At 40.9% G+C, this 22,690-nt stretch overlaps 2 protein-coding genes across 2 annotated transcripts in view; one reads left to right on the top strand and one right to left on the bottom strand.

The window, feature by feature from the left end:
- The window catches only part of tti1 (TELO2 interacting protein 1), a 21,624-nt gene extending 3,379 nt beyond the window's left edge, over nucleotides 1–18,245 (bottom strand). The window contains exons 1-12 of the mRNA XM_023406581.2: nucleotides 18,018–18,245; nucleotides 16,737–17,476; nucleotides 15,868–16,205; nucleotides 15,481–15,766; nucleotides 14,106–14,283; nucleotides 13,590–13,882; nucleotides 11,240–11,656; nucleotides 10,589–10,748; nucleotides 9,391–9,561; nucleotides 9,056–9,207; nucleotides 8,406–8,546; nucleotides 7,611–7,815 (exon numbers count right to left, since the gene is read on the bottom strand). Of these exons, the coding sequence (XP_023262349.1) occupies nucleotides 7,611–7,815; nucleotides 8,406–8,546; nucleotides 9,056–9,207; nucleotides 9,391–9,561; nucleotides 10,589–10,748; nucleotides 11,240–11,656; nucleotides 13,590–13,882; nucleotides 14,106–14,283; nucleotides 15,481–15,766; nucleotides 15,868–16,205; nucleotides 16,737–17,462 (3,067 nt within the window). The 5' untranslated portion in view covers nucleotides 17,463–17,476; nucleotides 18,018–18,245. The remainder of the gene's footprint in view (nucleotides 1–7,610; nucleotides 7,816–8,405; nucleotides 8,547–9,055; nucleotides 9,208–9,390; nucleotides 9,562–10,588; nucleotides 10,749–11,239; nucleotides 11,657–13,589; nucleotides 13,883–14,105; nucleotides 14,284–15,480; nucleotides 15,767–15,867; nucleotides 16,206–16,736; nucleotides 17,477–18,017) is intronic.
- Nucleotides 18,246–18,709: 464 nt separating this feature from the next.
- zgpat (zinc finger, CCCH-type with G patch domain) lies at nucleotides 18,710–22,690 on the top strand. Its single transcript, XM_023406587.2, has 7 exons — nucleotides 18,710–18,855; nucleotides 19,238–19,904; nucleotides 20,316–20,449; nucleotides 20,657–20,821; nucleotides 21,052–21,174; nucleotides 21,359–21,770; nucleotides 22,221–22,690. Exons 2-7 carry the CDS (start codon nucleotides 19,294–19,296, stop codon nucleotides 22,357–22,359), a joined length of 1,584 nt encoding a protein of 527 aa, XP_023262355.1. The 5' UTR covers nucleotides 18,710–18,855; nucleotides 19,238–19,293; the 3' UTR covers nucleotides 22,360–22,690.

Here is a 22,690-nt window from a genome sequence, read left to right as displayed (position 1 = left end):
GCCCCCCCCCCCCCGTCCGGACGAAGCAGGACTCCCAAATGTTGGACTTCTTTTTCCTTTTAGCATCACTCGGTACATTCCAGATCAGAAAGTGTTGCACAAATCTGCAGTTTTACCACGCAGGAACTCAGATCAGACAGATGTGCAAAAAGGCATGAAACTGAGACCAGAACCGGACCCATACCTGAGACCTTAAAGTGATAGTTCGGGTTATTTGGCGCGGGGTTGCGTGAGGTGGTCATGCATAGTCAGTTAGAACTATGCATTAGAAGTTTTGCAATTGGAGAATGAACGGGCTGAAACGGAGAGAAGGGAAACTCCTGTGGAAGCTGGACGCCAGGCTGTTTTGACGAGAAGATAAAGCGCTGAAAATATTCTGAATGAAGAAAACATTTTAACAGCTTTTTAGATTGTTCCTGTGTCACACACAGCAGCACATCACTCGGCTAGTGTGACGTTGCTCCTAGCTGCATCTCCCAACTGGTAGCTTAACTGATCCGAATTTACTGCAGGTAATACAGCGACTGTGCATGACCACCTCACACAACCCCACGTCAAATAACCCAAACTATCAATTAAAGACTGAGCCCGAACTAAACTGCTAGGTTTGACACACTATTATATTTTAGTCATTGCTCTTTCTTAGAGATACTCTTGCCTCGGACACACAAACACTTTTCTCACAAATAAACAACAACTAATGTGGGAACAGCTATGATATACACAACTCCTATACAAAAAAAAAACATAGATATCACCAGGACAAACAAATTTCCCAATACTACTATCCAATACTTGGTGAACCATTTCAGTAAAACCCTGTATAAGTCAACTTGATGGAAAAGTCAGGATAACCAAAGTCAGGAGACTTCATCCTGTTGGAAACGTGGATATACTGTATAAACAAAACGTCATGGTGTAACATGCAAAAGTTGTTGGGATATTTCAGACTGGACGATGAACCTGCCAATCAGCTGTTCTTCCAACACATCTACTGACACCAACACAGCACAAACTGCAGCCAGCTACCAGAGCATGACACTAAAGCGTCTAACGACCCCCCCCCCCAATAAACATCCCGCACACACTGCAGTTTTCTCTGTAACCAACCAATTAGTTGTCGACCATTTCTTTTCAAATCTTGAACACCATTAACTGCTTCTGTTCTTTTGCCCCGTCGCCGCAGCAACAACGCCATCTTCCCAGACCTCAATAATTACTTGATGAGCACAACGTTCTCATGAGTGACAGAAAATTATGACCAAAAGTACAAAAACAGGAGCCAAGTTGTAATAAATTGCAATTATCCTTTAACAACAAAATACAATGCACTGACATATTTTTGTCTCCACTCAAATTATGGTTTCTGCTGTAATTACAAGAAGACTAAAAGAGCTGTAATTAAAGTGCACATAAACCAAAAACACAATGAGATAATCAATGAAAGCCAACCTCACAGGAGAAAACTTTACTCTCTCATTAGTCTTAATGAGCACACTAGACCTGTGTTTATCCTGCTATGACAAGTTAAAACGTCTGATATTAATTTTTGTATTATCTCCCATTTGCTCATACTTATCTCAGCTCATAATACTGCCAAATATAAATAGTCTCCTATAGCGGCTTTCAATATCTTAAAGACCGTTCCAGCTTTAAGAAAGGTGAACAGTGCTTTTTCATTGGAGTATTCCACTACATTAAACGGATAATTCAAATGGCATTAAATAAATACAGAAATCATAATAATGCTGCGACTAACCTTTAAATATCTTGACTGGTGCACAAAATGCATTTTTATTACTTTATTAGAATCAGAGAAACACAGGAAGTGATGTGAAACGTATAAATGTGATCCAGTTTTAATCACACTTGTTTCAAATAAAGAAAAGGGTGGAGAAAGCAAGAAGGAAAGAAAAAGAGAAGTACTGTAAGAAATGCAGGAGCAGGAGGTTAAAACTCTGTCATAAAATGGCTTGATCACAAGCAATTTTTGTCATTGCTTAGTGACATTTTCAGCTAATTTTACCTGATTAATTCAGGTAAAATAGTAACGGTATATACACATATTCACTCTTCCAAAGATTCACTATAAAGCTATGATGAACACCTGACAGAGGGAGGGCAACCAAACATTCTTGCTGGTGCACCAAAGACGACTATAAACATGGGCAAAAATATGGAGAAATTTCACAAATTGGTTTAAAAACCAATAGGTACATTTACTGACTTTTTTTAAATATGTGGTCTATTTCTTAAAAACCAACAAATCTAAATTTGACAGACTGAAAGTTCTTCAGCACACTGAAGCAAAACTCATGTAAATCCAATAGAAAGCAGTTTGTAACGTTGCCCACAATGGTCTAACACCTCCTTGAAGAGGTCGCAGCTTTCGTTGTTTTCAACACCTGCATCAACATTAGACAAAATGCTGCACTGCACATGAAATAATTATGGTATTTTGTCCTAATGTGACTTAACCACACAGCTAATTTAACCCATTTAACCACAATTTATTTAGTCAGTAAAATTACTGTAAGAGAGCACGGGAACCTCGGAAAAACAAATGTTCAAACTCACACCTCTGGTATAAGATTTAATATCTGTGAAATCCTAACCCTAACCCTGTGAAAGAACATTAAAACAAAATTTCTGCCCCTCAAAAATCTAAATAAAATTTTTTTTTTTCCAGTCCTGACTTTATTCTGATTTTATTTGAAATACTGTGTCAACATCATCACAAGAACCCAGTATGGCATATCAAACCACAGTGAGAACTTGAATGTATCATTACTTCCCTAATGGTGTAACTGTGGCTCCAGAGCTGGGTTTTATATTTTTTGTATTTCTTCTTTTTTTTTTTTGTTGTTGTTGTGAAAAACAGATAAAGAAGGGTCGAGCATCTGATGGTAGAAAGTAAAGAAAGGCAGGGATTTATCAACACCAACAAGCAGAGCTGCTAAGCTGATGGGATACTATTCTGTGGAAACCTGGAGGGATCAACCTGATAGGTTAGCAAATAAGCCTGGAGTTTCTGACAGTATGTGCTTCTTCTGATGGAACGGTATATACTATAAAGTCGAACGCCAGTGGGTTTGCCAGAAGAGTGTCAATTTGTAAAGATCACGATCTAGGCTGTGTAACACTGAATATAGTCCTCAGACATGAGGCTTCGCCATCATGGTAACCATTTGATATTATCATTACAGTGTAAGAATAATCTAAAGGCGAAGAAACACACAATAAAATGCAATAATTTTTTTTTTGCCACCTGGGGTCAGAAGATCAAACTGAAAACACAACATATGACATATTGATAAAGTTTTGGTGTCTACTAACTCCTGAGAGGAAACAGAGGGGCGGTTGCACAACACACAGTCTGAGTTACGGTTTCCTTTAAAATAAAAACAGTTGCACAAAACACCCTCAAAAGGTTTTCACTCAAACTGTTCACTCAAGTTTCTTCAAGGGTTTCACCTTATCTTAGTCTTAAACTTCAGGAATCACTTAAAGAAAGTTAAATTGTTGCACAAAAGACCTTAGCAACCAAAGTTCACCATGGCGAAGTTCCCGTCAAAACAACGGGAGCATGAGATAAAGCTATCAAGTGCTAATGGCAGCAAATCAACAGTCTCCATGGAAACAGTAGATTTACAGATGTGAAATCTCTTTCATTGCTGTAAGTTTCTGAACTTTTTTTCCTTAACTAAAGAAAACTTAAGGTCCCAGGCTCTTTAGATGGTAATGCTGATGCTAGTGCTGGCCAAGAAGTATATATTAGTATTATTGAAAGGAGCTATTTGTAAGTTTTGCTATTGCTACATATTATTACGTTCCTAGTTCAGCATCAAACTTCCTTCCTTGACTTAACTCTTGTCTCTATCACGTCTTTACGTCTACGGAAGTTAGCACGCTAACCAGCTAGCCCCGGCCTGTCTCGTCACTTTTTGATAGCGACTCACAGCAGCCTCCGGTAGAAGTAGCGCTGCTCAGAGGACGTATTGTAACCGCTTGTCTTGTAAACACAACGTCAAGCGACAATCCCCACCATCTGCTCCCGGCAAGAAACCACGTTCAGCGGCAAAGAAAACTTACAAACAGCCCCTTTAAAGCTTTTTTTGTGGAAAAACAAATATGTGTGGAGGTTCATTTGTGGGCAAGAAAACTAAAACAATCAGCTAAATTAGGCCAAAAAACACTGTAGAGCTGCAGTTTGTTAATAATTCTCTCAATTCATCATTGTGAGTGACTCATTTCTCACTGCACTGCTGTCACTTGATCCACTGTTGATATAAAACATATTGATCAGTGCTGCTTTAAGAACATCACGTTGCCCTCTGTGTTGAATATTTTAGAGGCTTAAATTCAAATACATGTAGCAAGCAAGGCATGTTGCTATGGTTACACAATTTTGAGGTCAGTCTATGAATTTAGAGCAGTGTTTTAACTTAAACTGATGCTCCTGACGTGTCTTTTAATTTTTCAAAACTGAACCAAATCCAAAGAGGAACACGCCAGTTGATGTGACATCATCTGCTCAAACGGCGTATGTCAGGAGAATACGGGTAGACGCGGGTGCAGATGGTTTCTCCGATGGTGCACTTGATGGCTTTTCTCACCTTTTCTTTGCACCTCACTTAGAGTGAAAGCATTGGCACCGACTACAGGAGCACAGAGGTGAGTGGTAAAAGTGCAAAAGCTTATTGCCTGCCCCGGTGAGCATTTATTCCAGACATTGTCCTTTGCCTCCAATTCCAGTGGCACCACCTCTCCATCACAGCTGCTGGGTCGACTCCCTGTTGCACCAGCCCTGTTCATACCCACTCACTGTGAACCCAAGCTACAGCTACAACTACAAATGAACCCATACAAATTCACAGTTTTTCCACAAGGCTACGCAGTATGTAACAGGGTGGGTTAATTAAGTATTTTCTATCATTAATGCTATTATGTATTGAAGGTTAAGGGACTTATGCTAAATGCAAAATGCCTGAATATTTGTCTGCATGAGTAAGGTTAAATATTGTTCTTGCCTAGCTCTGTTTAATCTGAATTTCAGAGCTGTTATACCTTCGCACATTTATACATATTATATTGGAAGCACACAAAAGCTGCGGCCGGTTTCACAAAGATGGACTTTGACTGTGGCTTAGACATAACAAATACTCAGACTTCAGATGGACGTCTAAATTCATCCGTTGCAAAAAGCAGTTTAGTTCTTGACTATCTTAAGTCAGACTGTAGTACAACGATTTCTGGATGAATTAAGACTTTTTTCAAAATAAAAAAATGCGTCTAAAGGAAAAAAATCAATAGCTACAAGGACTTTACTTTTATTAATTCAGTTTAGAGTGTAACAATAAAAATCTGATTTGGTCTCTAAAAACTCTTTCGCTTCTCTTTGCTCTTTCCATAACAATGTTAACAAACCACAAATTATGAGCCATGCTTTCCTGTTTTTTGTTGTTGGGTGCTACTGGCCAGTGTAGGTGTCATTGATTGTTACCATGGTAACATTGATCTTAGGCCTGGGGTTGAGGCGTCTAATATTTTGGGCTTAAAAAGAGTCACTCTTCACTTTTGTGAAATGGTCTGACCAACATCAGACTGACCTATGAGCAACATTAAGAATGGCTCAACGTGTCTTTGTGAAACCGGCCTCTGTTATTTGCACTGTTAATTGTATTTTTTTTTTATTTAAAAATCTCTCATTTTACCCTTTTTTCCTTGTTCTGTTCTGCAGTCCTCGTCACTGCTAATTCTGCTGTTGGCCTGGGGAGTGCTGCAGACAGCCATGTCATCTATGTGACACATGGTGTCACCAGCTGCTAACTTTTCATCTGTCAGTGATGAGCTTCAGCAGTAGGGTGTAACATGTGAGGTTCACACCATCACCAAGGTGACCAGGCTGCAGATACCACTACTCTAAATCCAATCCCAGGTTTTTGTGGTGGTGGTGGTTGGTGGGTGGAAATTTAACACCTGTTCCACCCCCTAAAAATCTGATAATTACCCTCATTTTTGGATTTTTAAAATCTGAATTTCAGCCATTTTTTATGTCACAAAACCAAAAATAATGAGTCTTTTGAATCAGAGCTGTAATTTATCGCTACAACCCGACCAACCAGCTCTTGCATACATACACCCTGTCCTTGGGAGCTAGAAGTGATTGCAATTATCACTTAATGAAAACACCATATTCACTGTAATCTTTATCACTGATTGCACTTCCTACTCTAGGTGATGAGCATGTCATTTTCATGACAGAGTTGGAAAAGCACTTATCCACTCAAACTTGCACAAACAAGTCAAATCACCAAAATAGAATCAAAGAGTGGCCCCACACTGCATTAAGATGCTTCTCACTTCCACTATAAGAGCTGCGTTTCCTATTAAGTATTTAGCAGCGTTGGAAAATTAGCGCGATCTGAACCCAGTATGGATGTGACACGCATGTCACTGCTTAATGAACATAATGATTGATGAAAAATTAGACAAGCAGCTCATAATTACATCACTCCTAACACACTGGTACTGAGCTCCAAAGGCTCCTCTGGATGAACATTTTTAGTTATGAGAACAAAAGCTACATCAAGCACAAAATACACAACTCAAAAAACAAAAAAAACCCAGTACATTTCTGAACTAATCAATTAAAAGTCTCTTTTTCCTGTAGCGTCTTGACTTTGACTGATCGCTACGCAGATTTAACAGCATTTCTTGCTTAATTGTTCTTGAGGGAGAACAGTTGCTTGCAGTAGCTACTTGATTCAGAAGCACCCTGGTGTCTCAGTTGGCTGCGTATGTTGAATTCAAGCAGTGCTGCAGCCTCAAAGTGTTTTTAGTCATGAGATCCCACTCAGTATTGCGTGATCATATAATATATATATATACACACAACAGAAAATGTCATGTGTATTTGTTGCACATTGTGCTGGAGGACGTGTTGGGATGTAACCTACGCTCTCAACAAATGAAGGTAAATTAAATCAATGAAAAACGCAATGAAAGAGAAATGCTGACTGTGATAAACAAAAAAGAAAAAAAAGAAAAACGCTGCCTTGTCTCAAACACACGATATTGAGACGCACCTTAAAGAAACTTTATGCGGATGGTATTCACGGAGAGATTCACTGAATTTAAAATTTTCACAACCAAATCTTCAAGATGCAACAGTGGATCATGTCTTCAGGTTTTCACTATGAGACAGAGCAAGAGAATTGAGATACACTAACTCATGCTAAGGTACCGCTGTCCTGGTTTTCACTGTTATACAAAGCTGCCATCTGGTGGTGAGAAAAAGTCAGTTATCTGATTGCAATCTGAAGGTCTCAATCCTGTCAAGAGTGTGTGTCAGCATCTTTGACTGTTTGTCCTGGAAATGAGGCCGCCCTATTGGCTGGATGCAGAAAGGCTTTAACCTCCACTCATTTCGATATAATGTCAACAACATCATGGCTAAATTTTAAAGTTCTAACCTGACACAATCATTGTTATATTATGGATCAGACAGGATGATACTGTGTGTTATGTCCTGGGAAACCTGTGTGTGTATGTGTGTGTGTGTGTGTGTGTGTGTGTGTGTGTGTGTTTTGGTGTCGTTATTCTCTTACCCAGGTCCAGCCTCTGGCACAGTGAGCCCAGCCCCTGCAGTACAGCCAGCTGCAGTTTGTATGACACAGTGTGGGTGTAGACGGGTCCGGCCTTGGCGCTGATCGGAGCCTGCCGTCCCAGCGAGGAGCTCAGCTTTGGCAGAACCTCTTTAGAAACCCTTCTCCTCAGGAAGTCACCACACGTTTCACCCAGTGTACACAGCACCTGGCAGAGAGACTCGGCAGGTAATAATCATATGCAGCAAGTTTGCCCGAGGAGGAAAAGATATAAAATTAAGTCGAACTTGACACAGATGTTGACAAGTAGAATAATTTACAGTGACACGCTGAATCAATTGACGCCTTTGCTTTGAGAAAAGAACACAAAAAAATTTGATCTTCACTCATCAGAGAACAAGGCAGGCATAAACAATTGATTGATTTTCCTGTATTGTTGGTTTAAATTATTTTCAAAAAATGAATTAAAAACAATAAAATAGCCTGGCCACATTGTGTATCATAACTATTCCACAATGAACTGAGAGATCATAACCTTTCAATATAACATGCCTGCAAATCAGATGTAATAAAATGTGATTTTACATTTATTATTCAGTTGCTGCACATAATGACCGGATCCAGATGATACAGCATCACATTAAAGTGTTATATAATAAACTTTTTGTGTCTTTTTGTATCAAGCTGCAGATGTTATTAAATGATCCACCAACACATTAAAGCAAAAAAAAAAATCAGGAAAAGGTATTTTTTAAAGACTCATTGCCACTATTAATTAAATGAGAGACCCTGACGTACCCTGAAGGCTCTGAGGACGGCTAAAGGGTCATCAGCTGTCAGTCTCTGCAGGAGGGCGGGCCAGCAGCGATGGGCCATAGGCAGCAGTTCATTCTCCTTCTCACTCAGGACACACACGCAGAGCTCCAGCACGTCCAATACCTCAAGACAAAGACATGTCGCATAGAGAGTGTAACAATGACACATAGAGTTGTACAGGTAGCTTTGAGGTGATTAAGTTTCTCTACAGCTTCAGTGGCTTAGATTGAACAAAGTCTGGTTACACTAAATTCCTCCAGGATGAATTCCTTTGAGTTTTTAATCCCATGAAAAAAAAAAAAAAAAAGAAACCTTAAATCACAACTGAATTATACCAAGTCTTTTTTGTCTGACTCACATTAGGACGGTCTGTCAGGCTTGGGCTATAGACTACAAGTCTATAATATTGAATAAGGATGACATGGAGCTGTGTGAGCTCACGACGACGATTCGTCACACCAGCACAAAGACATCAGAGTGTAGAGACAATACTAATTTCTTTCTACGGTATCTTTTAATGAAAAGAAAGGTTCTTGTACAACGGTGAACAATCCTCACTTGAGTTATTCTCATCAAACCCAAAGGTCCCCCTTCTCACTACATTACACCACATCGCATTACAGACGTGGTACCTTGAGTCGGAGCCTGAGGCTGGGATTGGACAGCAGATGAATGCAGCGTTCCATAACATCTTTAGTGATGCTGAGGTGGGAGGGAAGCTCTGCTTTCACATCAGGACCATCGATATCGTCAACATCCTCGCACTCTGTGGGAGGAGGAACGTCTGGAAAGAGAGTGAATGTGCACGTTAGTCAACCCAGCAAAAAACTCTAGTGTTGTTGTTATTCATACTTTATATTCTGTCACTATAACCCAGTTTCCCTGCTGACAGGATAAATCTAATACAACCTGCACTACTAGGGAAATATAATCATCCTGTTTCTCCCAGGGACAGACTTCATATTACCGAGGTCCTCCGTGTCGTTGTCGTCCTCTATCCCGACGCCCTCTGCCAGCTCTTTCTGTTTACGGTAATCCAGCAGGAACTGGCGGATGTCGAGGATTTCTTGGTCAGTGGAGGTCTGCTTGGGTCTGGCAGACTCACTGGTCTTTTTACAGCTGGAGGGAAACCACCTCACTGAAGGAGGACGATAAGACAATACAAGAACAATATAATAACAATAACACGTACAGACATGGGTGAGACTTGGTTACAAAAAAAGCAACAGACTGTGGAGTCTTCTTTACAATTTCCTGGCATTTTTCTGTTCTTGGATTCTCCAGCCTAAGCAATTCCAACACTCTCTTAATTTTTCTACTCAACTCAGGACGAATAACTGTTGTGGTGCTGAGAGCCGACATACAACATGAATATTCACAACCTTTAAATCTGACTATTTTCACTAAATATTCAAAACAAAACCTAAATATTTATATTAAAAACGACTTCCTGTGAGGGTGAAGAAGGCTCTGACATTTAAACCACAGTGCGATACTAAACCTTTCTAAACCTGTGATACCTTTGGGATACACTGGGTAATCAGAATCAGACTACTTTATTGATCCCCAGGGGGATATATTAGATTAAATTCCAGTTGCTCCATCAGCAAAGAATAGAGAATAGGAAGTAGATTATAAAGATAAAAAGATAAACATAAAATATAAATATATAATATATATATAAAAACATATATAAAAAAAGAAATATGCAAAGAAATGTAATGTAAGCATATGAGTTCAAAATTGCACTATAGAAATTTTATTAGTTATACATTATAGAAAAGTGCAGGGCACCATTAAGATCAGAAAAATGTGCAATATACTTAGATTCCAGATTTTATAGACTGTCATACTGAAGGAAGGAGAAAAGAACAAGAACAACTATATATTTTATAATGAGCTAAACCTATTTTAGTCACCTTTAGTTTTCTTTTCATTTTTTTTGTATTCAATTTATTTATCTATTTTCCTAAATTTAGCTAATTTACCTCTTTTCTGAAATATAATTACTGTAAGGGAATGCAATCTAACAAATAAATAGTATTTTTAAAAATTGGTGAGGTATTGTGTGTCAGAGAACGGATACAGTATGCTTACGATAAAAGTCACATTTTGATCCCCCACTATATGTGATAAATAAGTTGACATCGCTCCGGAAACCTCACCCAGTGCCTTCATCAGCGCGTGCAGCACGGAGCAGAAAAGGGCCGCTGTGTGGTCGTAGCTGAGATCCAGAGCCATCAGCACATCCTGAACGATGTCCCGGACCAGAGGCAGCAGGCTGCAGTCGGAATGCGTCAACATCACTGTCAACACCCGTGGAGCCTGGCCAACAAGACGGGAGTATGATGAAATACATGGCATTTGACTCTGGACTTAATGTACTTTTTTGACCAGTTAAACAATGTGTTTGTCCCACCTCTGAAAATGCCACCAATGAGGGTCTGATTTTATGGTGTGAACTGCTGTTGCTTGTTCACTGTGTTTATAATTTGGCCCTACTATGCTCCCTGAAGCGATTAGTCAATAAGCAACTCAACATTAATTCCGATTGTTCACTAATTTAAATAATGAATCAAGCAAAAATCCACAAAATATTGTTGCTCTTTTCTGTTTTGTAAATTGAATATTTTTGTGTTTTGGACTTCTGATCCGACAAAACAAACAACCTGAAGACGCCGCCTTGGGCTATAATATTAATTATTTAACAAAAACAAATATAAACAGATAATATTATTAAAAATGTTGCCTCTGTTTTCTTAGTTCTTATTCTTACTCCTTTTATTTCTGGTGCTGCATCACTGCATCACCTTTACCTGCGGATGCTGGCTGAGCCTTTGCAGGTTGAGGGAGATGTCATTGAGCAGATAATCCGAGTTCTCATTGATCAGCTCCTTCAACGAGGGGTAGCCACAGGCTGTACTGATGTCCCACATGGAGCCCAGTGCTGCCTGGCTGACCAGTAGTGTCTCCTCCCCAGCTTTCTCCAGCACGGGGTACAGTGATGTCATCAACAGGGGACAGAAGTCTTGCCCCAGGGCCTGAGAAAAGCAGGCGATGCCTTCGAGCTGGATACACAGCTGCCAGATGTTACTGTTGAGCTGGTGGATTGTGGAGGTGGATGACGAGGGAGACGGGGAGCCAAATGAAGAAGGAATCACTTGGAGAGAGTTTGCATTCACATTGTGGACATCGCTGTTGGATATGGACAGGAGACTGGGTGGGCTGAGCAGCTACAGAAAGAGAGATGCCAAATGTCAGTGTCATGCAACAGGAAACATGAAGGGACAATGTGGAGTTTTGACCACTAGTATTGCTACAGAGAAATATTCTTATAAATGGGTTGCTGGTTGATTGGGATGGGTTCACACGGTTCTGTTGATCATGGCAGTAAAGCGCCAAGAAATGCACCAACAAAGGCAGGGAAGAAGAAAACTGCTAGCAAGCTTAAACAGATCTAAACAATATAGGTTTCAAATTATGCCATAAATCAGCTTTGAAAATCTTTACTGGGTGTCTCAGAAACAAAATACACACAAAAGAATTTCCCAGCGTACCTTAATGTTAACAAAAAAAAGGTAGGTTGAAGGTTGAAGGTACCTTCAATTTTACAAAACTGAAAAAAACACAGTTAGTGGCTGAATAAAAGCAACATTAACCCAAACAAATTAATGTTAAAGGCTACAACTTATGAAAAAGACTATGTGTTTAACTTGTCTCGTCTATAATGAATGCAGCTCACATCAGCCATCACTCCTGCTGCATCAGAAAAGAGAACAAATGGAGGCTTTGCTAACTGGCTGCCCGTAGCGTCAACCCTGTTCATATTAATCCCACGTTCCATTTCTGAATGTAAATCATTTGACTTGAGGGAGGAAACCGTGACAGTCTCTACCTTGGCCAAACCGTCTGTATTTCTGAGCTTAGAGTCCTTATTATCTGGTAGTGCGTCTCCAGAGACACATTTCAGCTGACAAGGAGGAACTGCACGTTTATCTACAAGCTAACACAGCACTGTCGTTGTTTTTGGTTGGAGGCCCTGGAATATTTTCCATCAGCTCAATAATAATAATGCCTTTTAAAATTCTGCACAGTTAGTTGAACGCCTGGAGCAGCTCTTCCAGCTCTTCAGTCCAAGGCCATATTGTGAACACAGTGTGAATGTGTTTCTCCGTGACGCCTGGAGCGCTTCGTTTGGAGTGAAGTGATCTGACCGTGATCAAATTTAAATGCAGAGAGAGAGTTGTGCAATATGGGCTGGAAATGGGGAGTCTAATACGACACTCGAACAGAAAATGTCCACAGAATGCAAAATGAGATGTAAAATTTTAGAATGAAATGGCAGAGCATCACTTCTTCATTCAGAATATCATCACATGAAGAGAGGGATCATCTGAGTCACACGATGATCATCACAGAGAGTTTACTGATTTATCTGATGATGATGCAATATTCACAACCCATAAGACAATCCATTGCCACATTTAATTTAATTTTAAACCATTAAAAGGAGGAGTTCAACATTGTGGGAAATGCACTCATTTGCTTTCTTGATGAGAGTTCGGTAAGAAGATCAATATCACTCATGTCTCTCCACTTAATATGAAGCTTGAGCCAGCAGGCTAGCTTAGCTTAGCTTAGCATTAAGACTGGACAAAGGGGAAAAACAGCTGACCATGTGTTGTCTAAAAAAAAAAACATCCACTTGAGTGAGTTTGCCAGGCGGCCAGTGGAGACTCCAAGAAGTCCTTAGCATGGCAAAGAAATTGTTACAGCATGTATCTCCCCACAACAGTCACAAATTGTCGGTTTTACAGTTATATTTTTGTGCAGATTAAACAAACCAGACACTAAGTTAAGAAGAGGTGCTGGGAGACAAATTCTGTACCTTTGAACAGCTTCCCTTTACTTCCAGGCTTTATGCTAAGATAAGCTAATCACTTTCTGGCTGTAGCTTCATAATTAGCATACAGACACTAGAGTGACATCAAACTTCTCATCTATAGCAATCGTCGGCAGGAGAGTGAATAGGCATATTTCCCAAAACCCCTCAAACTATTCCTTTAATCGTGTCATGAATGGTTGATAAATCATGTTTTATCGGATTAAATAAACGAGTGAACCCGGGATGAAACATTAAAACTGCAGGACTGAATCTATCCTCACCCGTTGGTCCTGTCGGTCTCTATCCGTCTCCTCACTGACAGTAATCAAGTGCCAGTTGCTCAGACTGGTGTACTCTTCCATGACAGACACCACTGCAGCTTTAAGGTCTTCCATGGTGGCAGAGCGCCCTCGGCTTTCACCCTCCAAACCCTGACTCTCTGTTGCCATGCCGATGCCTGCGGCACCCCTGACAATCTCGTTTAGCGCCATGGCGGCTTGCTTCCTGTACGCTGAAGACTGACTGTACAGGTCCAGAAAATGATCGGTCAGAAGGTAGATGTTGCCATGGTAACCTAAAGATAGAAAGAGGGAAAGTTACTTGCATTTGTGGTGTCAAAAAAAAAGTTATATGTAAACATAAAGCATTTATATCACACATTTAATATTCTTTATATTCCTTTTGCAATTTTACATTTGACCCATATAAATCACTGCTCCATATGCATAGAGATAACAAAAATGTAGATGATTTTGATACAGCCCATCCCTCATGTTCATACTGAGCAGTACTCATACCTAACGTCCGACAGATCTCCATGAGCACAGAGAAGATCTTCTCATCAGTGAAGTAGAGAAAATGCTTCCTGTGTGTGTGAGCGGTGCAGGAATCAGGAGACGTCGAACTTGTTTCTATGGTAGAGTTGTGTCGTCTTTCTTCTACAATGCAAACATCCATCACATCCAGCTCCAGCACCTGAAACAGGCATACATACAACACAGGTTGTGTTTTTAACAATCTGTGATTTAAGATGAATTGTAACTCCTCTCGACTGTGGTTTAAGTTTGCTGCCGTGAGAATAGAGGCAAAGTCAGACTCCATGAAGGGTCTCATATGAAACTGCCAACTATTAAAATGCTCAAATATTGTATGCTGTAAAAAGTGAATTCTATAATTAGCTAATAAATAGCCACACTAGTTTATTAGCTGTATATGGGAAGTAATGGCCGATAAAGCCGCACACACACACAGACACACACACACACACACACAATCCGAATGTGGCGGTTATGAACACTCCTCATACTCTCTGTTTCAAGAGAAAAAATATAATAATCTCACTGCTGAGTAGCTACAGTCGGAGCATTTGTTACAACACGTTAAATTAAAGTAAAGTAACAAGGTATAAATACAATACAGACAAATGCCATAAGAATATTTAAATGATTACAATAACCCAAGTCCTGTATGTTAAGTAATAAACCTCATTATAGGGATGCATCGATTTGAATGGTACTGGCTCTGAGAATGGCCTTTATTAAACAGACTAGGTATTGGCCATGAGGTGATCACATGAAGTGATGCTGAATAATATAACTTCTCCTGCTGCTTAATTTTTACCATAATCAATAACAAATTCCGATTTTTACGCTCGATATTTTCATGTGCACAGAATTGGAATTGGATAAATAAGCCACTTGATGGCTCGATAGAGGACATATTTCTGTCTGTATTTTAAGATGATAGACAAGAGTTTCTCCTCCACCTTTAAGTAGCTGTGGTTAGTAGTGGTTTGTCTCAGTGGTGAATTGACATTTAAACTGATACAGCTTTGTTAAAATACAGCTGGTAAAGGGACAATCTCACAAATCTTTTTTAAGTAGCCCCACTTTTCAATCTCATTACTGTGGGCTTTGCACATCCTGCCAACACATACTGTCACCCAATCCCGCTATGAAACTATAAGCATCTATGTGCTTCTCACAGTGGCCAAAGTCATGTAACTCAAGATCATCATTGTTTATCAGATAGATTTTTTTTTTTTTTTTTTTTTTTACACATGGGAAGGGGATGATGAAAAAAAAAAAAAAGTAAATAAAAAGATTTATAAAAATATTACATGTATAACCACTAGCTTTTTTAGTTATCAGTTAGCACAGCTGCAAACATTACCTGCATCAAGGCTTTGGAAATCCTCTGCAGATGTGCAGCCGAGTTCAGCACCACAGAGACGAGTGGTCCCAGGACTTTTAAATAACCCAGAAACACATTGAGGACAAACAGTTTCTTCTGGTCATCAGAGGTCCTCATCAGTCTGGGCAGGGAGGTGGCCAGAGAGTGGAGATTCTCTGAAAGCACGTCAGTGAAGGTCTGAGGACTGCTGCGTTGACCGGTAACATCACACTGGCTGCTACAGCTCCGGTTCCTCTGTGATACCTCTCTGAGAACAACCTCACACCTGGAGCAGAGAAGAAAAGAGGAGTTTCAAAATACACCTTGTATAGATTAGTTTGGGCTTCGTTCTTTTTCCTCACAAAAAATGTCAATTATAAATCAAACCTCTCTCTGACTCTGGGCTCCTCATCGTTGACCGCTCCCACCAGTGCTTCCAGTAGTGGCCCCACACACTCTCCCAGTGACTGACTACACCTGGCCAGCAGGTGGTCAGCCAGCTCCACCATCTGCAGCCGAACCCTCCAGTGCTGGTGGGCCGAGGTCCAGGAGACGATCTTCTTCAGCAGCTCAGACAGTCTCCCCACTGTGCTCTTCACCCAGTCCGGTGTCCGATGGACCACCAGCTGCGCGATCCTACCCAGGTCTGGTGAGGGAGTCTTCCAGGGCTCACTGGCCTGAAGCTGGGCATCTTCCATGACAAGCCCCACAGTCCCGGACCAAACCTGAATGAGATGATGATGTGGAAAATCATTGCATTGCATTTGTCTAAGGATATGATCACCTTTTATTTTACTTCACAGTTGTGTGGTTAGTTTTCCATCACCTTGCACACAACCTGTTATCCTAGCATGTTAGAGAGTTATTCTGTAACGTTCCAAGTATTAATGATACGACTATGACAACTGATTAATTACTTGAGCCAAACAATCTTGTAGCTTGTGAAATTACAGGATTTGTTGCTTTTCTGTCTTTTATTGTCATTGTAAATTGAATATCTTTTTGTTATAGACATCATGGGTCATCATCAGGTCATCATGCTGGGCTATGGGAACGGGTAACTGTAAATTTTTACTTCTTTCTTAATCTTATAGCCCAGATTATTCAGGCCAATGAAAATAATCCTTACTTGAAGTTAATAGTACATAATAATAACTATGACATAAAACATCCATGTATACTTGTTTGGAATTCAGTCAAAACACATGACTGAATACAGATTAAAAGCTGAGAGAGAGAGAGATACAATACTGTACCTTGATGGCCCTAACTGTGACTGCATGGCCTTGTCTCAGATCTCCTGTAATGATCCTGGCTACAGCCATAGTGATCCCAGGTAAGAATGAAGCCATGGTGCTGCCTATAGCACGCTGGTCCTCTGATGATGGGACTACATGCTCCTGAGTGCAGTCACACTGTAGAGTCAAAGCGAGGAGGCACTTCAGCGCTGCTGCCTGTACATCCCGAGATTTCTCCTTCTCTCCTAAAGCCAGCAGCAGTGATATGGCAGCTCCCAGTCCGGGCAGCATGATCGGTTCAAAGAGTCTAAAGACTATATCACCATAAGCAGCATGAAGCAGGGCGTCCAAGCACCTCAGCACAGCTGATTTCAGCTCCTCTGATGTATTTGCAGGTTTCCCAGGATCAGTTGGAGAGCAGACGCAGAGGCAGAGTTCTGAGAGGAGGTCATGGAGGGTCTCCCAGCTCTGGACACAAGTGTTCTCCAGGACATAGCTCATGGCCTCGGCCACAGCCTGCACCAATTTGTCCTTCTTGGGCCCGGGGATTTTAAGGACAAAGCGAAGAGGGAAGAGGACATACTCTTGGAGCTGCTGCAATGTGGCATCGTTGACTTCCTTTAACTGGCCGCTCAGTGTCCTCACGTTGGTGACAGAGGGCTCTCGGGTCAGCAGGACACTGGCTGGACGCAGGTAGGCAAAGGCAATCTTTGGATCCCTGATCTGAGCCATGACTGGAGGCATCGCACCAGGGATCACTTTAGTGAGGGAGCATGGAAAGAGGAATGAGAATAAGACATCTATTGAATCACTGTGCACAGAAACTGAAATGAATGTGTTCTTGGAGCTAAAATATTTTGTCTTTGTGATTAAATCCCTAAAGGTTACCTGTCATATTAACTGGTAACTTTCTAAGATGACATTACAAAGCCTTATCCAATCCAAACTTTTAACACCGAAAATATTTCTGGCTGGTACCCAGCCCCTCCGTCTCTAAATGTTGCTATTCCCCTCCCAAATGTTGGCAAAGGCAAAGGATGAAGCCCCTGATAAGTTACTTATTTCCATGTCATCAAAATTATTGATGGGTGTGGTCGTTCTCATGTTTTATTATTACCTTAAACTCTGGAGAGTCTGGATTTAGATTTGTAGTTAGCTAGGTTAGCTATATGCAATGCTGTTTTGAAGTCTTATTACCATCAATCATTTTCCAGCAGTGACAAAAAACACATATATATTCCAGTTAAGAACCAGACACATCAGAAGAGCATGTGTGTAGAGTAACAGGAGAATACCTACAGCATCAATGTGGTCTGTTAGTTAGCTGACAGCATCCAGCTGCTGAAGGTGCACTGCGGTACGAGCGACAACAAACAGGCAGCCTATCTTCACATTACTGCTATTAAGGCAACACACTGCGCGGAGCAATAAGTTCAAAGAATTATTTTTATTCCAAATAGAAAAATTATAAAGCTATACACTGATGAAGTTAACGAACTTTCGGTAAAGGAAACGTCATGATTCTGCGTCGATGACGCACATGTTTGACGTAAAGCACGACTTCTGGTTCGTCTGTTTATCTTCAAAATAAAAAGAGTTGTCGTGTGAAAGAGAAATACTTTCAAAAACCTATCAAGATGTGTATAATAAACACTTGTTCGTCGCAGAAACGTGTCAATTTTGTAATGTCAGTGAAGAAAATAACGGAATGAATTGAACATTTATGTTAGTGGTCGTTACTCAATTATTTGACTGCTATCTCAATCGTTATCATTGTTTTATTGTGTAAAATAGTGATGTATTTGTTCGGAAAATCTACCATATATATTTTGATGATATTACGAAAAACTATGCTCTTGGCATAATTTTCGAAATTAGTTTCACACCAGCAAGCTGCATTTAGTTAGCTATCAAAACCACTCAGTCTGAAGATATTAGTTTTATTTTGAAAGAAAAGACAATTCACAACAGAAGACCAATTTTCACTCACTTCCGCTAGCTTGATACATTTGTGGCTGTGTTGTTCTAGTGTGTACCTGTTTGTAGCTTTTTGAATGATTTATTTTCTAAACGTAGCAAACGCTTCTCACTCATTCATCGATGCAGTGGATGTCACACAGCTGGTCTAATTAAGAAGGTAAAGCTAGCGTTGTTATAATCACTTGCAAAAGCTTAAAGACGGCTAACATTTAGCTAACACTAGCTCTGACGTATAGCTAGCCGGGTTAGTGATTCATAGCTAGGTTAAAGTTGATGGTACCTAATCACGATACAGATGCATTACGAGAAAAGCTCTTCCTTAACATACAGTCAGTCCCCGAAGTACATTAAAATGGAAAACATTTCCAAAACTCAGTCAAAATGTCTGGCAGTTTACATGCTATTATAAGGCCATTAAAGTATGACAATTCTGATTATCCTGTGATGAATTCAGCTCTATCAGCCCATGTACTACACCTCCTCTGCTGAGATCTGTTTCCCTAAATTCACTTTAAATCCTCCACCTTCCTTTTCCTCAGATATCTTGGTGGCTTGATGCTGTCTATTCCTGACCTGCCTGGTCCCAAGTGTAGGTATGGATGAAGAAACCCTTGAGGCAGCCATTGCTACCTATGGTGCCCAGTTGCAGCAGGTAGAGACAGCTCTGTCCGCTGGCTTGGACCCCTCCCAGCAGTCAGACTTGCTCAAATTAAAAGAGGACCTTTGTCAACTGATAGAGCTCACTGAGGCAAGCCTGGTGTCTGTCAAAAAGAGTCGGCTATTGGCCAGCCTCGAGGACAGCAATGGCCTCCAGTCATACACTTCAGAGGCAGCAACTGACACGAGCCGTGCAAACGGCAGTTTGAACACTGAGTTTGCTGCTTTTTACTCTGAGCTGGGGGAGTCTTCAGGTAGTAGCTCTGATACAAGAGACAGGGGCAATGAGGGGGATGGTGGAGTAGAGGATGAAGGGGAGGAGGAGGAAGAGGAAGATGAGGAAGATGCACTCAGTGGTACTAGAGTAAGAGCACCCTACAGAACAACATGGGGAACACTGGAGTATCACAATGCTATGGTGGTGGGGGCAGAACCACCAGATGGAGAAGAGGCACAAGTAAGAGTACTCTATGTCTACCCCACCCAGAAGTCTATGAAACCTTGTCCATTCTATCTAGAGGACAAATGTCGCTTCCTGGATAATTGCAGGTAAAAAATACCAATGGTTTTTTTTGTTTGTTTTTTACATTTACATCTGTGAAAGGTTGTTGTATTAAGGTTACGTGTTCATATCTGCCTTCTGTGTAATAGCACATGTAATCCAGCAAGTGTCACCCATTATCCACATTATGTAGGTGTTTCCTGACCATAGCTAGGACAACAGTCAAAAAATGCTTTAAAGTGTTGTTTTCTTGGCACCTTTGATCTGTTAAAATTTTCACTTCATGTCAAGTTTTTGTGTCTGTTTCTGAGGTTTTTCTTCCCAAAGAATAAATTACTAGGGATGTATTTTGTAGTTGTAGCTTCAGTCAGTTGAATCCCTTAATTATTTACTGTATAATTGACTTTGATCTTCCGAGTACGTGGAGTATTTTCTAAGATATTTTCCCTTTACTTAAGATTTTCTCACGGTGAAGTGGTGTATGTGTCAGAGCTCAGAGAGTTCGTTGAGTGTGACCTCAGTAATCTTGAAGAAGGCTCGTCCTGCTTGGCTCGACACGAGGACGGCATCTGGTACCCAGCAAAAATCAAAGGTATTCCACTTACAGGGTCAGTTTTTGACGAGGTATTCCACAGTGACAGGTTTGGCAGTAAAATAAACTTAAGTTGTGTCAACTGAAAATCATTAGCAAGTCTTCTGATTCCAATTACACAGTATAACAAAAACAACCAAGACAATAATAGATGAAATGATTCCAGTTCGTATGTTTTGCTGACTCAAATGCTTTCTCTCACTGTAGATATAGACAGTGGTTTCTACACTGTCAAGTTTGACTCACTTCTGATGAAAGACGCTGTCGTAGAGGCTGATGGTGTTATTCCGCCTTTGAGAGAGGACGACCCGCTCTCCTCTGACTCTGACCTGGACGACACAGTAGATGGAGATGATGTGGCCTATGCAAAAGGTGTGTCTGAATATGTGTTGCCATTGCCAGATCAATAATGGAGTTAGTATGTGACATTTTGCAAAAGACAAGCTGTGACCCGCGTGTAGTTCCATACAACCGTGGTGGAAAATTGTAATCTTCCGTTGCTTAATGGCCTCCTATTCTGTCAAACATGCCAATAAAAAGTAATTTCTTCCTTACAAAGTTACTGACCGTTTCTACTTTTATTTTCACTTCTTACCCAACAGTTATGGACTCTGCTGTAGAACCCACAGTTTTGTTAAATACTGTTGAATTTGGTGGCTGGGAGGCACATACCAGAGGTATCGGATCCAAGCTCATGCTCAAAATGGGCTATGAATATGGGAAAGGTAAGTGTAATTGTGCCATAGCTACATTAACCTCATTTTATGTAAAGTCACAACGTCCATAGTCATTCTGAAATTAATGACTTCAAAAATAAATTTTTCTGTACCAGTGTTGTGTCTTTTTGCTGTTTATAAAACATACAGTCATGTGTTCCTCTTCCTCACTCTGTCTCTTTTGTCTTCTCAGGCTTAGGAAAGATGCAGGAGGGTCGAGTAGAGCCAGTCACGGCAGTGGTCCTACCCAAAGGTCAGTCTCTGGACCAGTGTGCCAAGTTAACCCAGAGACGCACCCAGAGCAAGGCCGCAAAGGACGGCAAACCAACGGGCCGCCCAAAGAAACGCAGAAAGCCTCGGGTTGCCAAAGGGGGGCGCCACACTGTCTTTGACTTTCTCAACCACAAGCTGGGAGGCAAGAGCACCGGTTCTGCTGAGGGGGGTGCTGCTGCGCCATCAGCAGGGACTGGAGTGGCGGCTTACAGGGGAGGGGAAAGCACAAAGAGGAATCTGAATGTGAAGCTGTTCCAGGCTGCTGAGCGGGTGTCCCAGACAGAGAGGGAGATCCAGAAACTGACTGAGTCACTCAGCAGGCACACAGGCAGGTTAGTACCAAGTTCAGCATATGTTTATATTTTGCTAATAAGACTTCCCTGAATGAACCAGGGTGTCATTAGTAAGCCGTTAATTGCAGTGGAACCTCAGCTCCTTGTCTCTCCACAGATGCTCAGCAGCTGTTATCTCCTCCATGGACATATTAGCAACAATAGCAAACCATGTTCACACATATGTATGTAAATGCTTACACAACAATAATTTATTGTAAAATATGAGCACTAGTTGCGATGATGTTCCTGTCAAACAAAACGGTTATTAATTGGATTTCACAAATAAGGAGGACTGTGGGGGATGTGTGAAAATGCTAATAAGGTGTGAAGCGTGGAAGTTAGACACTTGTTTCCGCGGCCAACTTGTTCTGGAAAATGCAGGCGAAGCCAACTTGTCTCCTCGTCTTTCCCCACTTCCTAATCTATTTGTTGTTTGTGTGTGCAAAGGGGCACATCCACAGTGAAGCAGCTGGAAGAGAGGCTGTCAGCGGCCCGCCGGCTGCTGGCCCAGCAGAAAGCCCAGGAACTGTCCATCCAGAGAGAGCACAGGAAGGCTGACACACACAAGAAGATGACTGAGTTTTAAGCTGAGTTCTCTCAAAACACTTGGTGGATAAAGGGAAGCGCTGCTTGCCTGAAATGAACTTTTGTCCTTTGCCTGTTGTCAGTTACTTGCTCCACTGCATTTTAAGGCATTTTTTTTTTAGTATTTTTTCCCACCACATTATGGATTTGAGCTGGCGGTGGAGCCCACTTTATGCAGAATGGATCATTTCTGTTTCCCATGTATTTTTCATGGACTGGAGAAGTGTTCTGTTCAGTTTTAAATTGTACAGTTCACAGATTTTTATTTGTAATGAACATTTTGTATTAGTGTATATTTCCATCACTAAAAGACCATGTGTTTGGAGAAGCCA

This window comes from Seriola lalandi, unplaced genomic scaffold (genome assembly GCF_002814215.2).
Source record: "Seriola lalandi dorsalis isolate HSWRI2012SDOR001 ecotype SW California unplaced genomic scaffold, Sedor1 jcf7180002054312, whole genome shotgun sequence".
NCBI lineage: Eukaryota > Metazoa > Chordata > Actinopteri > Carangiformes > Carangidae > Seriola > Seriola lalandi.
The sequence above is the reverse complement of the archived record's forward strand: the minus strand, read 5'-3'. Positions and strand labels throughout refer to the sequence as shown.

Bases quoted from the DNA above. Each gene is read 5' to 3' on its own strand.
- zgpat (XM_023406587.2), top strand. From the start codon at position 19,294: ATGGATGAAGAAACCCTTGAGGCAGCCATTGCTACCTATGGTGCCCAG. The intron at 20,450-20,656 runs GTATTCCACTTA...CTCTCACTGTAG, and splicing joins GTACCCAGCAAAAATCAAAG to ATATAGACAGTGGTTTCTAC. The intron at 21,175-21,358 runs GTAAGTGTAATT...TTGTCTTCTCAG, and splicing joins GGGCTATGAATATGGGAAAG to GCTTAGGAAAGATGCAGGAG.